General features: G+C 67.3%; 1 protein-coding gene across 3 annotated transcripts; it reads left to right on the top strand.

Annotated features, from left to right (window-relative positions):
* Positions 1-12: 12 nt before the first annotated feature.
* Positions 13-12,374, top strand: PPOX (protoporphyrinogen oxidase). Of its 3 annotated transcripts, XM_058860356.1 has the most exons (14): positions 36-194; positions 273-368; positions 1,305-1,439; positions 2,825-2,940; positions 3,943-4,075; positions 5,111-5,264; positions 5,306-5,416; positions 6,244-6,434; positions 7,468-7,528; positions 8,108-8,226; positions 9,259-9,471; positions 9,995-10,144; positions 11,138-11,180; positions 12,227-12,374. In XM_058860356.1, exons 2-14 carry the CDS (start codon positions 282-284, stop codon positions 12,370-12,372), a joined length of 1,659 nt encoding a protein of 552 aa, XP_058716339.1. In that variant the 5' UTR covers positions 36-194; positions 273-281; the 3' UTR covers positions 12,373-12,374. The 3 variants fall into 3 exon arrangements, with proteins under 3 accessions (XP_058716341.1, XP_058716340.1, XP_058716339.1); XM_058860357.1 differs by lacking the exon at positions 5,111-5,264 and having other exon boundaries at positions 23-194; positions 5,368-5,416; XM_058860358.1 differs by lacking the exons at positions 5,111-5,264; positions 5,306-5,416; positions 6,244-6,434 and having other exon boundaries at positions 13-194.
* Positions 12,375-13,261: the final 887 nt, after the last annotated feature.

Raw genomic sequence — 13,261 nt, 5'->3', positions numbered from 1 at the left:
CGGTATAAGGTGCGTGCTGATTGGTTGGTTACTTAGAGGGGCGGGGCTTGCCGCCATCGCGCGCTCCCTCCCGCCACAGCGCGCTGTCAATCAGCGCTCCGCGCATTCCCATTGGTCGGTTTTCGCTAAGCCCCGCCTCTTCCCCTGATAAGCGGCGGGAAGGGGCGTGGCCAGCGCGGGCGGACGCGGGACAGGTGAGGGGGGGGGTCCCGGTGGTCTCAGGTGGGGTCTGGGGGGCTCCCGGTGACCCCCTGTGACCCCTCCCGCCCCAGGTTCCCCTCATGCCGCCCACCGTGGCCGTCGTGGGCGGCGGCATCAGCGGCCTGGCCGCCTGTTACCACCTGCTGCGCGCCCCCCGCCCGCCCAAGGTGAGCGCGGGACCCCCCGGCTCCATCCCGGGACCCCCAACTCCATCCCGGGACCCCCAACTCCATCCCGGGACCCCCCCGCTCCATCCCGGGACCCCCCGGCTCCATCCCGGGACCCCCCAGATCCATCCCGGGACCCCCCCGCTCCATCCCGGGACCCCCCGGCTCCATCCCGGGACCCCCCAACACCTCCCGGCTCCATCCCGGGACCCCCCAACTCCATCCCGGGACCCCCCGGCTCCATCCCGGGACCCCCCAGATCCATCCCGGGACCCCCCCGCTCCATCCCGGGACCCCCCAGATCCATCCCGGGACCCCCCAACTCCATCCCGGGACCCCCCGGTTCCATCCCGGGACCCCTCGGCTCCATCCCGGGACCCCCCGGTTCCATCCCGGGACCCCCCAGATCCATCCCGGGACCCCCCAACTCCATCCCGGGACCCCCCAGCTCCATCCCGGGACCCCCCAACTCCATCCCGGGACCCCCCAGCTCCATCCCGGGACCCCCCAGATCCATCCCGGCACCCCCCAACACCTCCCGCTCCATCCCGGGACCCCCCAGATCCATCCCGGGACCCCCAATCCCCCAGTCCCCCCAATCCCGGGGCTCCCTTTCTCCCCCAATCCCGGGGTCTCCCCCCCCCGGTGTCCCGGTGGTGATTTGGGGGTCCCGGGGGGGTCTCAGGTGCTGCTGCTGGAGGCCAGTGGCCGTTTCGGGGGGTGGCTGCAGAGCACCAGGACCCCCAAATCCCCCAGACCCCCAATTCCCGGGGTCTCCCCTCCCCAAATCCCCCAGACCCCCAATCCCGGGGTCTCCGTCCCCCCCCAATCCCGGGGTCTCCCTTTCTCCCCCAATCCCGGGGTCTCCGTCCCCCCCAGACCCCCCCGGTGGTCGCAGTGTCCCCGTGGTGATTTGGGGGTCCTGGGGGGTCTCAGGTGCTGCTGCTGGAGGCCAGTGGCCGTTTTGGGGGGTGGCTGCAGAGCACCAGGACCCCCGAGGGGGCCGTGTTCGAGCACGGCCCGAGGGGCGTCCGCCCGGCCGGGGCCGCGGGGGCCCAGACCCTGCACATGGTACGGGGGAATGGGGGGACCTGGGGGGGCTTTGGGGGGCTTGGGGGGTCCCTGGGGGGGCTTTGGGGGTCCCTGGGGCTGGTTTTGGGGGTGCCAGGGGCTTGTTTGGGGGTGCCAGGGGCTTGTTTGGGGATCCCTGGGGCTGCTTTGGGGTCCCTGGGGCGGCTTTGGGGGTGCCAGGGGCTTGTTTGGGGCTGCCAGGGGCTGGTTTGGGGTCCCTGGGGTGGCTTTGGGGGTCCCTCGGGGGGCTTTGGGGGTCCCTGGGGCGGCTTTTGGGGGTCCCTGGGGGGGCTTTGGGGGTGCCAGGGGCTGGTTTGGGGTCCCTGGGGTGGCTTTGGGGGTGCCAGGGGCTTGTTTGGGGATCCCTGGGGCTGCTTTTGGGGTCCCTGGGGCTGGTTTTGGGGGTCCCTGGGGCTCCTTTGGGGGCCCCAGGGGCTTGTTTGGGGTCCCTGGGGCTGGTTTTGGGGGTCCCTGGGGCGGCTTTGGGGGTCCCTGGGGCTGGTTTTGGGGGTCCCTGGGGCGGCTTTGGGGGTCCCTGGGGCTGGTTTGGGGTCCCTGGGGCTGGTTTTGGGGGTCCCTGGGGCGGCTTTGGGGGTCCCTGGGGCTGGTTTTGGGGGTGCCAGGGGCTTGTTTGGGGGTGCCAGGGGGGGCTTTGGGGTCCCTGGGGCTGGTTTGGGGTCCCTGGGGCTGCTTTTGGGGGTCCCTGGGGCTGCTTTGGGGGGTCCCCGGGGCTTGGGGGGTCCCTGTGGCTGCTTTTGGGGTGCCAGGGGGTCCCCTGGGGTTGGTTTTGGGGTGCCAGAGGGGTCCCAGGGGCTGCTTTGGGGGGCTTGGGGGGGTCCCTGGGGCTGCTTTGGGGGTCCCTGGGGCTGCTTTTGAGGTGCCAGAGGGGTCTCAGGTTGGTTTTGGGGTCCCTGGGGCTACTTTGGGGGGTTTGGGGGGGGTCCCTGGGGCTGGTTTTGGGGTCCTAGAGGGGTCCCTGGTGCTGCTTTTGGGGTGCTAGGGGGGTCCCTGGGTGAACCCTGAGGGTCCCTGGGTGGCTCTGGGGGTCCCTGGGGGTCCCTGGGTGACTCTGGGGGTCCCTGTGTGACTCTGGGGGTCCCTGGGGGTCCCTGGGTGTCCCCGTGTGACTCTGGGGGTCCCTGGGTGATTTTGGGGGTCCCTGGGTGTCCCCGTGTGACTCTGGGGGTCTCTGGGTGAATTTGGGGGTCCCTGTGTGACTCTGGGGGGGTCCCTGGGTGACTCTGGGGGTCCCTGGGGGTCCCTGTGTGACTCTGGGGGTCCCTGTGTGACTCTGGGTGACTCTGGGGGTCCCTGGGTGACTCTGGGGGTCCCTGGGGGTCCCTGGGTGACTCTGGGGGTCCCTGGGTGTCCCCGTGTCCCCGCAGGTGTCAGAGCTGGGGTTGGCCGGTGACGTCCTGGCTGTCCCCGGGGACCACCCGGCGTCCCGGAACCGCTTCCTGTACCGGGGGGGGACCCTGCACCCGCTGCCCTCGGGGCTGGGGTGGGTGTCCCTGTCCCCAGTGTCACCTCCTGTCCCCAGTGTCACCTCCTGTCCCCAGTGTCACCTGTCCCCAGTGTCCCTGTCCCCAGTGTCCCCACTGTCACCTGTCACTGTCCCCAATGTCACCTGTCCCTGTCCCCAGTGTCCCCAGTGTCACCTGTCACTATCCCCACTGTCACCTGTCCCTGTCCCCAGTGTCCCTGTCCCCAGTGTCACCTCCTGTCCCCAATGTCACCTGTCCCTGTCCCCTCGTCCCTGTCCCCAGTGTCACCTGTCCCCAGTGTCCCTGTCCCCAGTGTCACCTGTCCCCAGTGTCCCTGTCCCCAGTGTCCCCACTGTCACCTGTCACTGTCCCCACTGTCACCTGTCCCTGTCCCCAGTGTCCCTGTCCCCAATGTCCCCACTGTCACCTGTCCCTGTCCCCAGTGTCACCTGTCCCCACTGTCCCCAATGTCACCTGTCCCTGTCCCCAGTGTCCCTGTCCCCAGTGTCCCTGTCCCTGTGCCCAATGTCCCTGTCCCCAGTGTCCCTGTCCCCAGTGTCCCTGTCCCTGTCCCCAGTGTCACCTCCTGTCCCCCCTGTCCCTGTCCCCAATGTCACCTGTCCCCAGTGTCCCTGTCCCCAATGTCCCCACTGTCACCTGTCCCTGTCCCCAGGGTCCCTGTCCCCAATGTCACCTGTCCCCAGTGTCCCTGTCCCTAGGGGTTTGCTGCGGGCGGTGCCGCCCTTGTCCCCAATGTCCCCATTGTCCCCAATATCCCCGGTGTCCCCAATGTCCCCACTGTCCCCAGGGGTTTGGTGTGAGCGGTGCCACCCCTGTCCCCAGTGTCCCCAGTGTCCCCACTGTCCCCACTGTCCCCAATGTCCCCAATGTCCCACTGTCCCCAGTGTCCCCAATGTCCCCAATGTCCCCAATGTCCCCAATGTCCCCAGTGTCCCCACTGTCCCCAATGTCCCCAATGTCCCCAGTGTCCCCATGTCCCCATGTCCCCATGTCCCCAGGGGTTTGCTGCGGGCGGTGCCGCCGTTCTCCCGGGCTCTGTTCTGGAGTGTTCTGCGGGACCTGCTGACCCCGCCGGGCACGGAGCCGGACGAGAGCGCCCACGCCTTCGCCCAGCGCCGCTTCGGCCCCGAGGTGCGAGCAGAAACACCCCCAAACACCCCCAGAAACACCCCAAAATATACCCAGAAACACCCCAAAAATATCCTCAGAAACATCCCTAAATATCCCCAAAATATCCCCAAAATATCCCCAAAGTATCCGCAAAATATCCTCAAAATATCCCCCAAAACACCCCAAAAATATCCCCAAAATATCCTCAAAATAGCCCCAAAATATCCCCAAAAACACCTCCAGAAACTCCCCAAAGTATCCCCCAAAATATCCCCAAAAGTTCCCCAGGAACCCCCAACCCCCCCCAAGCCCCCAAACCCCGATAAATTCACCCCAAAACCCCACCCGGGTTATCAGCGCCTCCCTGGGCTGGGTGGGGTCGCGCTGGCACCGTGCTCATTGTCACTGTCCCTGTCACTGTCACTGTCCCTGTGCCCATTGTCACTGTCCCTTGTCACTGTCCCTGTCACTGTCACTGTCCCCATGGCTGTCCCTGTGCTCATTGTCACTGTCCCTGTCACTGTCACTGTCCCCCTGTCTGTCACTGTCCCCGTGTCCCCATTGCTGTCCCTGTCCTCATTGTCACTGTCCCTGTCACTGTCCCTGTGTCTGTCCCCATGTCCATCACTGTCCCCACGGCTGTCCCTGTCCCTATGTCCATCCCCATGTCCCCGTGTCTGTCCCCATGTCTGTCCTTGTGTCCCCATGTTTGTCCTTGTGTCCCCGTCTGTCTGTGTGTCTGTCCTTGTGTCCCCATGCCTATCCCCATGTCTGTCTGTCTGTCCCCGTGTCTGTCTGTCTGTCCCGTGTCCGTGTGTCCCCGTGTTTGTCTGTCCGTCCCGTGTCCGTGTGTCCCCTGTCTGTCTGTCCGTCCCGTGTCCGTGTGTCCCCTGTCTGTCCGTCTGTCCGGTGTCCGTGTGTCCCCCTGTCTGTCCGTCCGGTGTCCGTGTGTCCCCGTGTCTGTCTGTCTGTCCATCCCATGTCCTTGTGTCCCTGTGTCCGTCCGGTGTCCGTGTGTCCCCTGTCTGTCCGTCCGGTGTCCGTGTGTCCCCGCAGGTGGCGGAGCTGGCCGTGGACAGTCTGTGCCGGGGGGTGTTCGCAGGGGACAGCCGAGCCCTGAGCGTGCGCTCCTGCTTCCCTGCTCTGTTCCAGGCTGAGAGATGTCATGGCTCTGTCCTGCTGGGGATGGCACTGCCACACGGTGGGGACACCCTGGGGACACTGGGGACACTGCTGGGGACACTGGGGACATTGGGGACACTGGGGACAGCCGGGCCCTGAGCGTGCGCTCCTGCTTCCCTGCTCTGTTCCAGGCTGAGAGACAGCGGGGATCTGTCCTGCTGGGGATGGCACTGCCACACGGTGGGGACATTGGGGACACCCTGGGGACACTGGGGACACTGGGGACACTGGGGACATTGGGGACACTGGGGACACTGGGGACACTGGGGACATTGGGGACACTGGGGACATTGGGGACATTGGGGACACTGGGGACACTGGGGACACTGGGGCCCTGAGCGTGCGCTCCTGCTTCCCTGCTCTGTTCCAGGCTGAGAGATGTCATGGCTCTGTCCTGCTGGGGATGGCACTGCCACACGGTGGGGACACTGGGGACATTGGGGACATTGGGGACACTGGGGACATTGGGGACACTGCTGGGGACACTGGGGACATTGGGGACACTGGGGACATTGGGGACATTGGGGACATTGGGGACACTGGGGACATTGGGGACACTGGGGACATTGGGGACATTGGGGACATTGGGGACACTGGGGACACTGGGGACATTGGGAACATTGGGGACACTGGGGACAGTGGGGACATTGGGGACACTGGGGACATTGGGGACATTGGGGACACTGGGGACACTGGGGACATTGGGGACATTGGGAACACTGCTGGGACATTGGGGACACACTGGGGCCACCCTGGGGACATTGGGGCCATCCTGGGGACATTGGGAACACTGCTGGGACATTGGGGCCACCCTCGGGACATTGGGGCCACCCTGGGGACACTGCTGGGGACACCCTGGGGACATTGGGGCCACACTGGGGACATTGGGGACATTGGGAACACTGCTGGGACACTGGTGCCACCCTGGTGACACTGGTGCCACCCTGGGGACCCTGGTGCCCCCCTGGTGGCTCTGTCCCCCCGTTGTCACCGCGGTGTCCCCTCAGGCGGGCGCGGCGCTGTCCCCGCGGTGGCGCTGGCCCGGCGGGCGCGAGCCGAGCGCTGGAGCCAGTGGTCCCTGCGGGGGGGCATGGAGAGCCTGGCACACGCCTTGGTGGCCTTCGTGTCACCTCGTGGGGCTGAGCTGCGCTGCCACGCGCCCCTCACACACCTGCGGCGTCACCGCGGCCGCTGGCAGGTGGGGACACTCCCTGTGTGTCACCTCCCTGTGTCACCTGTCTGTGTCACCTCTGTGTCACCTCCCTGTGTCACCTGTCTGTGTCACCTCTGTGTCACCTGTCTGTGTCACCTCCCTGTGTCACCTCCCGGTGTCACCTCGTGGGGCTGAGCTGCGCTGCCACGCGCCCCTCACACACCTGCGGCGTCACCGCGGCCGCTGGCAGGTGGGGACACTCCCAGTGTCACCTGTCTGTGTCACCTGTCTGTGTCACCTCTGTGTCACCTCCCTGTGTCTCTGTGTCACCTCCCGGTGTCACCTCGTGGGGCTGAGCTGCGCTGCCACGCGCCCCTCACACACCTGCGGCGTCACCGCGGCCGCTGGCAGGTGGGGACAATCCTCTGTGTGTCACCTGTCTGTGTCACCTGTCTGTGTCACCTCCCTGTGTCACCTCCCTGTGTCACCTGTCTGTGTCACCTCCCTGTGTCACATCCCTGTGTCACCTCCCGGTGTCACCTGTCTGTGTCACATCCCTGTGTCACCTCCCGGTGTCACACTACCCCAGTGTCACCTCCCCTGTGTCACCTGTCTGTGTCACCTGTCTGTGTCACCTCCCTGTGTCACTACCTCTGTGTCACCTCTGTGTCACCTCCCGGGGTCACCTCCCTGTGTCACCTACCTGTGTCCCTCCTCCAGTGTCCCCAGTGCCATGTCCCCATTGTCCCCACTGTCCCCATTGTCCCCACTGTCCCCAGTGTCCCCAATGTCCCCACTGTCCCCACTGTCCCCACTGTCCCCACTGTCCCCACTGTCCCCAATGTCCCCAGTGTCCCCATTGTCCCCAATGTCCCCAATGTCCCCACTGTCCCCACTGTCCCCACTGTCCCTGTTGTCCCCAGTGTCCCCAATGTCCCCAATGTCCCCATTGTCCCCAATGTCCCCACTGTCCCCAATGTCCCCAATGTCCCCATTGTCTCCAATGTCCCCACTGTCCCTGTTGTCCCCACTGTCCCCACTGTCCCCACTGTCCCCATTGTCCCCATTGTCCCCACAGCTGACGTTACCGGACAGCACGGTCACAGCCGATCACGTGATCAGCGCCATCCCGGCCGCAGGTAGGGCTGGTGCTGGGGGGGGGGACCCTGGAGTGTCCCCAATGTCACCTGATGTCACCTGATGTCCCTGATGTCCCTGCTGTCCCCTCACTGCTGTCCCCACTGTCCCCTCACTGCTGTCCCCTCACTGCTGTCCCTGCTGTCCCCTCACTGCTGTCCCCACTGTCCCCTCACTGCTGTCCCTGCTGTCCCCTCACTGCTGTCCCTGCTGTCCCCTCACTGCTGTCCCTGCTGTCCCCTCACTGCTGTCCCCACTGTCCCCTCACTGCTGTCCCCAGTGTCCCCACTGTCCCCTCACTGCTGTCCCTGCTGTCCCCACTGTCCCCTCACTGCTGTCCCCTGCTGTCCCCACTGTCCCCTCACTGCTGTCCCCAGTGTCCCCGCTGTCCCCTCACTGCTGTCCCCTGCTGTCCCTGCTGTCCCCTCACTGCTGTCCCCGCTGTCCCCACTGTCCCCTCACTGCTGTCCCCTGCTGTCCCTGCTGTCCCCTCACTGCTGTCCCCTGCTGTCCCTGCTGTCCCCTCACTGCTGTCCCCAGTGTCCCCACTGTCCCCTCACTGCTGTCCCCACTGTCCCCAGCGCTGGCCCGGGCGCTGGCGGCCGATGCGGAGCCGCTGGCTCGGGAGCTTGGGGACATCGAGGCCGCCTCGGTGGCCGTGGTCAACCTGGAGTACCGGGGGGTGGCACTGCCCGTCACGGTGAGAGCTGTCCCCAGCGTGTCCCCACCGTGTCCCCAGCGTGTCACCACGGTGTCACCACGGTGTCCCCAGCGTGTCCCCAGCGTGTCCCCACGGTGTCCCCAGCGTGTCCCCAAGGTGTCCCCAGCGTGTCCCCACGGTGTCCCCAAGCCTCTGTGGTGTCCCCAAGGTGTCCCCAAGTCCCCAAGGTGTCACCACGGTGTCCCCAGCATGTCCCCAAGGTGTCCCCAAGGTGTCCCCAAGCCTCTGTGGTGTCCCCAAGGTGTCCCCAAGTCCCCAAGGTGTCCCCACAGTGTCCCCATGGTGTCCCCAAGCCTCTGTGGTGTCCCCACAGTGTTCCCATGGTGTCCCCAAGATGTCCCCAAGTCCTCATGGTGTCCCCGGGACATGGGGGGTGGCACTGGGTGTCCCCAGGGTGTCCCCAAGGTGTCCCCATGGTGTCCCAGGGACATGGGGGGTGGCACTGGGTGTTCCCAGGGTGTCCCCATGGTGTCCCCAAGGGGTCCCCAAGTCCTCATGGTGTCCCCGGGACATGGGGGGTGGCATTGGGTGTCCCCAGGGTGTCCCCAAGGTGTCCCCATGGTGTCCCAGGGACATGGGGGGTGGCACTGGGTGTTCCCATGGTGTCCCCATGGTGTCCCCATGGTGTCCCCTCGGTGTCCCCGTGATGTCCCCATGATGTCCCCGCGATGTCCCCTCAGTGTCCCCATGATGTCCCCTCGGTGTCCCCGCGATGTCCCCTCGGTGTCCCCTCAGCGTCCCCGCGATGTCCCCTCGGTGTCCCCATGATGTCCCCATGATGTCTCTGCGATGTCCCCTCGGTGTCCCCGCGATGTCCCCTCGGTGTCCCCATGATGTCCCCATGATGTCCCCACGATGTCCCCTCGATGTCCCCATGATGTCCCCTCAGTGTCCCCATGATGTCCCCATGATGTCCCCTCGGTGTCCCCGCGCTGTCCCCGTGCTGTCCCCGTGCTGTCCCCATGATGTCCCCGCGATGTCCCCTCGGTGTCCCCTGTCCCCACCCCGCAGGGTTTTGGTCACCTGGTGCCATCCTCGGAGGACCCGGCGCTGTTGGGGATCGTCTACGACTCGGTGGCGTTCCCGGAGCACGACGGGACCCCCCAGGGGACCCCCCAGGGGACCCCCGGGACTGAGGGGACCCCCGAGGGGACCCCCGGGACCCCCAAAGGGACCCCTGGGACCCCCGAAGGGACCCCCGGGACCCCCTCCCTGCGACTGACGGTGGGGGGACACCGGGGACACTGGGGGGTGGCACTGGAGAGACCGGGGGGTGACCCTGGGGACAATGGGGGGGTGACCCAGGGGATGTTTTGGGGTGACCTTGGGGACACTGTGGGGGTGACCCTTGGGATGTTTTGGGATGTCCCAGGGGATGTTTTGGGGTGACCCTGGGGATGTTTTGGGGGTCCCCAGGTGATGTTTTGGGGTCCCCAGGTGATGCTGGGGGGCTCCTGGTTCCGGCAGAGTTTTGGGGTCCCCAGGTGATGTTTTGGGGGTCCCAGGGGATGTTTTGGGGGTCCCCAGGTGATGCTGGGGGGCTCCTGGTTCCGGCAGAGTTTTGGGGTCCCAGGGGATGTTTTGGGGTCCCCAGGTGATGTTTTGGGGTCCCAGGGGATGTTTTTGGGGTCCCCAGGTGATGCTGGGGGGCTCCTGGTTCCGGCAGAGTTTTGGGGTGACCCTGGGGATGTTTTGGGGGTCCCAGGGGATGTTTTGGGGTCCCCAGGTGATGTTTTGGGGTCCCCAGGTGATGCTGGGGGGCTCCTGGTTCCGGCAGAGTTTTGGGGAGCCGTCGGCGGCGCCCCCGGAGCTGCTGCTCAGCCGAGCCCGGGCGGCCGCTCGGGACCACCTGGGGCTGCCCGGGACCCCCACCCGCGCCATCCTCAGGGTGCAGCAGGTGGGTGACACCCCCGGGGGGGTGACAGGGTGGGTGACACCCCCGGGGGGGTGACAGGGTGGGGGTGACACCCCCGGGGGGGTGACAGGGTGGGGGTGACACCCCCGGGGGGGGGGCTCGGGGTGGGTGACACCCCCGGGGGGGCTCAGGGTGGGGGGGACACCCCCGGGGGGGTGACAGGGTGGGTGACACCCCCGGGGTGGGTGACAGGGTGGGTGACACCCCCGGGGGGGGGCTCGGGGTGGGTGACACCCCCGGGGGGGGTGACAGGGTGGGTGACACCCCCGGGGTGGGTGACAGGGTGGGGGTGACACCCCCGGGGGGGTGACAGGGTGGGTGACATCCCCGGGGGGGGGCTCGGGGGGGGTGACAGGGTGTGTGACACCCCCGGGGGGGGGTGACAGGGTGGGTGACAGGGTGGGGGTGACACCGGGGGGCTCAGGGTGGGTGACACCCCCGGGGTGGGTGACAGGGTGGGTGACACCCCCGGGGGGGTGACAGGGGGGGTGACACCCCCGGGGGGGCTCAGGGTGGGTGACACCCCCGGGGAGGGGCTCGGGGTGGGGGTGACACCCCTGGGGGGGCTCAGGGTGGGTGACAGGGTGGGTGACACCCCTGGGGGGGGGCTCGGGGTGGGTGACACCCCCGGGGGGGTGGGCTCAGGGTGGGTGACACCCCCGGGGGGGGTGACAGGGTGGGTGACACCCCTGGGGGGGGCTCGGGGTGGGGGTGACACCCCCGGGGGGGGGGCTCAGGGGGGGTGACAGGGTGGGTGACACCCCCGGGGGGGGGGCTCGGGGTGCGGGTGACACCCCCGGGGGGGTGACAGGGTGGGTGACAGGGTGGGTGACACCCCCGGGGGGGGGGCTCAGGGTGGGTGACACCCCCGGGGGGGTGACAGGGTGGGTGACACCCCCGGGGGGGGGGCTCAGGGTGGGTGACACCCACCGAGGGTTTTTGGGGGGGGTCTCACCCCCTTTCCCCCCCCCCCAGGATTGCATCCCCCAGTACACGCTGGGACATTGGCAGCGATTGGGTGAGAGGGGCTCGGCTCGGGGGTGTCCCCAGGGGTGTCCCCAGGGGGGGTCTGGTGTCCCCAGGGGTGTCCCCAAGGGGGGTCTGGTGTCACCAGGGGTGTCCCCAAGGGGGGTCTGGTGTCACCAGGGGTGTCCCCAAGGGGGGTCTGGTGTCACCAGGGGTGTCCCCAAGGGGGGTCTGGTGTCACCAGGGGTGTCCCCAAGGGGGGTCTGGTGTCACCAGGGGTGTCCCCAAGGGGGGTCTGGTGTCCCCAAGGTGGGGGGATCTGGTGTCCCCAGGGGTGTCCCCAAGGGGGGTCTGGTGTCCCCAAGGGTGTCCCCAGAGGTGTCCCCAGCTGTCCCCAGCTGTCCTGGCTGTCCCTGGGGGGTCAGGTTTCCCCAAGGCTGTCCCCAGGTGTCCCCAGCTGTCCCCAGGGGTGTCCCCATCTGTCCCCACCTGTCCCCAGGGCTGTCCCCAGGGGGGGTTTGGTGTCCCCAGGGCTGTCCCCATCTGTCCCCCTGTCCCCAGCTGTCCCCAAAGGTGTCCCCAGCTGTCCCTAGGGGTGTCCCCAGCTGTCCCCCTGTCCCCAGCTGTCCCCAGAGGTGTCTCCAGCTGTCCTCAGGGCTGTCCCCAGAGGTGTCCCCAGAGGTGTCCCCAGGGCTGTCCCCTGCTGTCCCCATCTGTCCCCAGCTGTCCCCAGAGGTGTCCCCATCTGTCCCCAGCTGTCCCCACCTGTCCCCAGAGGTGTCCCCAGGGCTGTCCCCACCTGTCCCCAGCTGTCCCCAGGTGTCCCCACCTGTCCCCAGGGCTGTCCCCAGCTGTCCCCAGGTGTCCCCACCTGTCCCCAGAGCTGTCCCCATCTGTCCCCCTGTCCCCAGGGCTGTCCCCAGGGGGGGTTTGGTGTCCCCAGCTGTCCCCAGAGGTGTCCCCAGGTGTGTCCCCATCCCCAGCTGTCCCCATCTGTCCCCCTGTCCCCAGAGGTGTCCCCCAGCTGTCCCCAGGGCTGTCCCCAGGGAGGGTTTGGTGTCCCCAGAGGTGTCCCCACCTGTCCCCCCCTGTCCCCAGAGCGGATCCAGCGTTTCCTGCAGGACCGGGCTCTTCCTCTCAGCCTGGTCGGTGCCTCCTACGGCGGCGTCTCCGTCAACGACTGCATCGCCAGCGCCAGGGTGGCCGTGGGGCGCCTTTTGGGGACCCCCCCTGACGCCCCCTGACCCCCCCCTGACACCCCCTGAGCCCCCAAATCCCCCAGAATTAAACAAATCCAATTTTGGGTTTTTTTCTTATTTTTAATTGAAAAAAAAAAAAACCCCTTAGAAAGGTCCAGAGAGAGCGGCTCATAAATAGAATAAATATCAACGCCCGGCAGGTGGGGACCCCCAAAAACACCCCAAAATCCAGGGGAGGGGTTGGGTGAGCCCCCCCCAGATGGGGACCCCCCAAAAAAACCCCAAATCCGGGAGGGGGTCGGGTGAGCCCCCCCCCAGATGGGGACCCCCAAAAACCCCCCAAAATCGGGGGGGGGGGGGGTCGGGTGAGCCCCCCCCCAGCTGGGGACCCCCAAAAACACCCCAAAATCAGGGTGGGGGTCAGGTGAGCGCCCCCCAGATGGGGAACCCCCAAAAAAACCCCAAAATCCGGGTGGGGGGGGTCGGGTGAGCCCCCCCAGATGGGGGACCCCCAAAAACCCCCCAAAATCCGGGGGGGGGTTGGGTGAGCCCCCCCCCCAGCTGGGGACCCCCCAAAAACACCCCAAAATCCCGGTGGGGGGGTCAGGTGAGCCCCCCCAGATGGGGGACCCCCCAAAAACACCCCAAAATCAGGGTGGGGGGGGTTGGGTGAGCCCCCCCCCCAGCTGGGGAACCCCCAAAAAAACCCCAAAATCCGGGGGGGGGGGTCGGGTGAGCCCCCCCCCCAGATGGGGACCCCCAAAAACACCCCAAAATCAGGGTGGGGGGGTCGGGTGAGCCCCCCCCCCAGCTGGGGACCCCCAAAAAAAACCCCAAAATCCCGGTGGGGGGGTTGGGTGAGCCCCCCCAGCTGGGGACCCCCAAAAACACCCCAAAATCGGGGGGGAGGGGTCGGGTGAGCCCCCCCAGATGG

The sequence above is a fragment of the Poecile atricapillus genome, chromosome 33 (genome assembly GCF_030490865.1).
Source record: "Poecile atricapillus isolate bPoeAtr1 chromosome 33, bPoeAtr1.hap1, whole genome shotgun sequence".
Classification (NCBI taxonomy): domain Eukaryota; kingdom Metazoa; phylum Chordata; class Aves; order Passeriformes; family Paridae; genus Poecile; species Poecile atricapillus.
The sequence above is the reverse complement of the archived record's forward strand: the minus strand, read 5'-3'. Positions and strand labels throughout refer to the sequence as shown.

What these genes read in the sequence shown, in the direction of transcription:
- PPOX (XM_058860356.1), top strand. Translation starts at nt 282, where the DNA reads ATGCCGCCCACCGTGGCCGTCGTGGGCGGCGGCATCAGCGGCCTGGCC. An exon ending in CCCCCTCCCTGCGACTGACG is followed by an intron (nt 9,472 to 9,994) that starts GTGGGGGGACAC and finishes TGGGGTCCCCAG; the next exon opens with GTGATGCTGGGGGGCTCCTG. An exon ending in GGGACATTGGCAGCGATTGG is followed by an intron (nt 11,181 to 12,226) that starts GTGAGAGGGGCT and finishes CCCTGTCCCCAG; the next exon opens with AGCGGATCCAGCGTTTCCTG.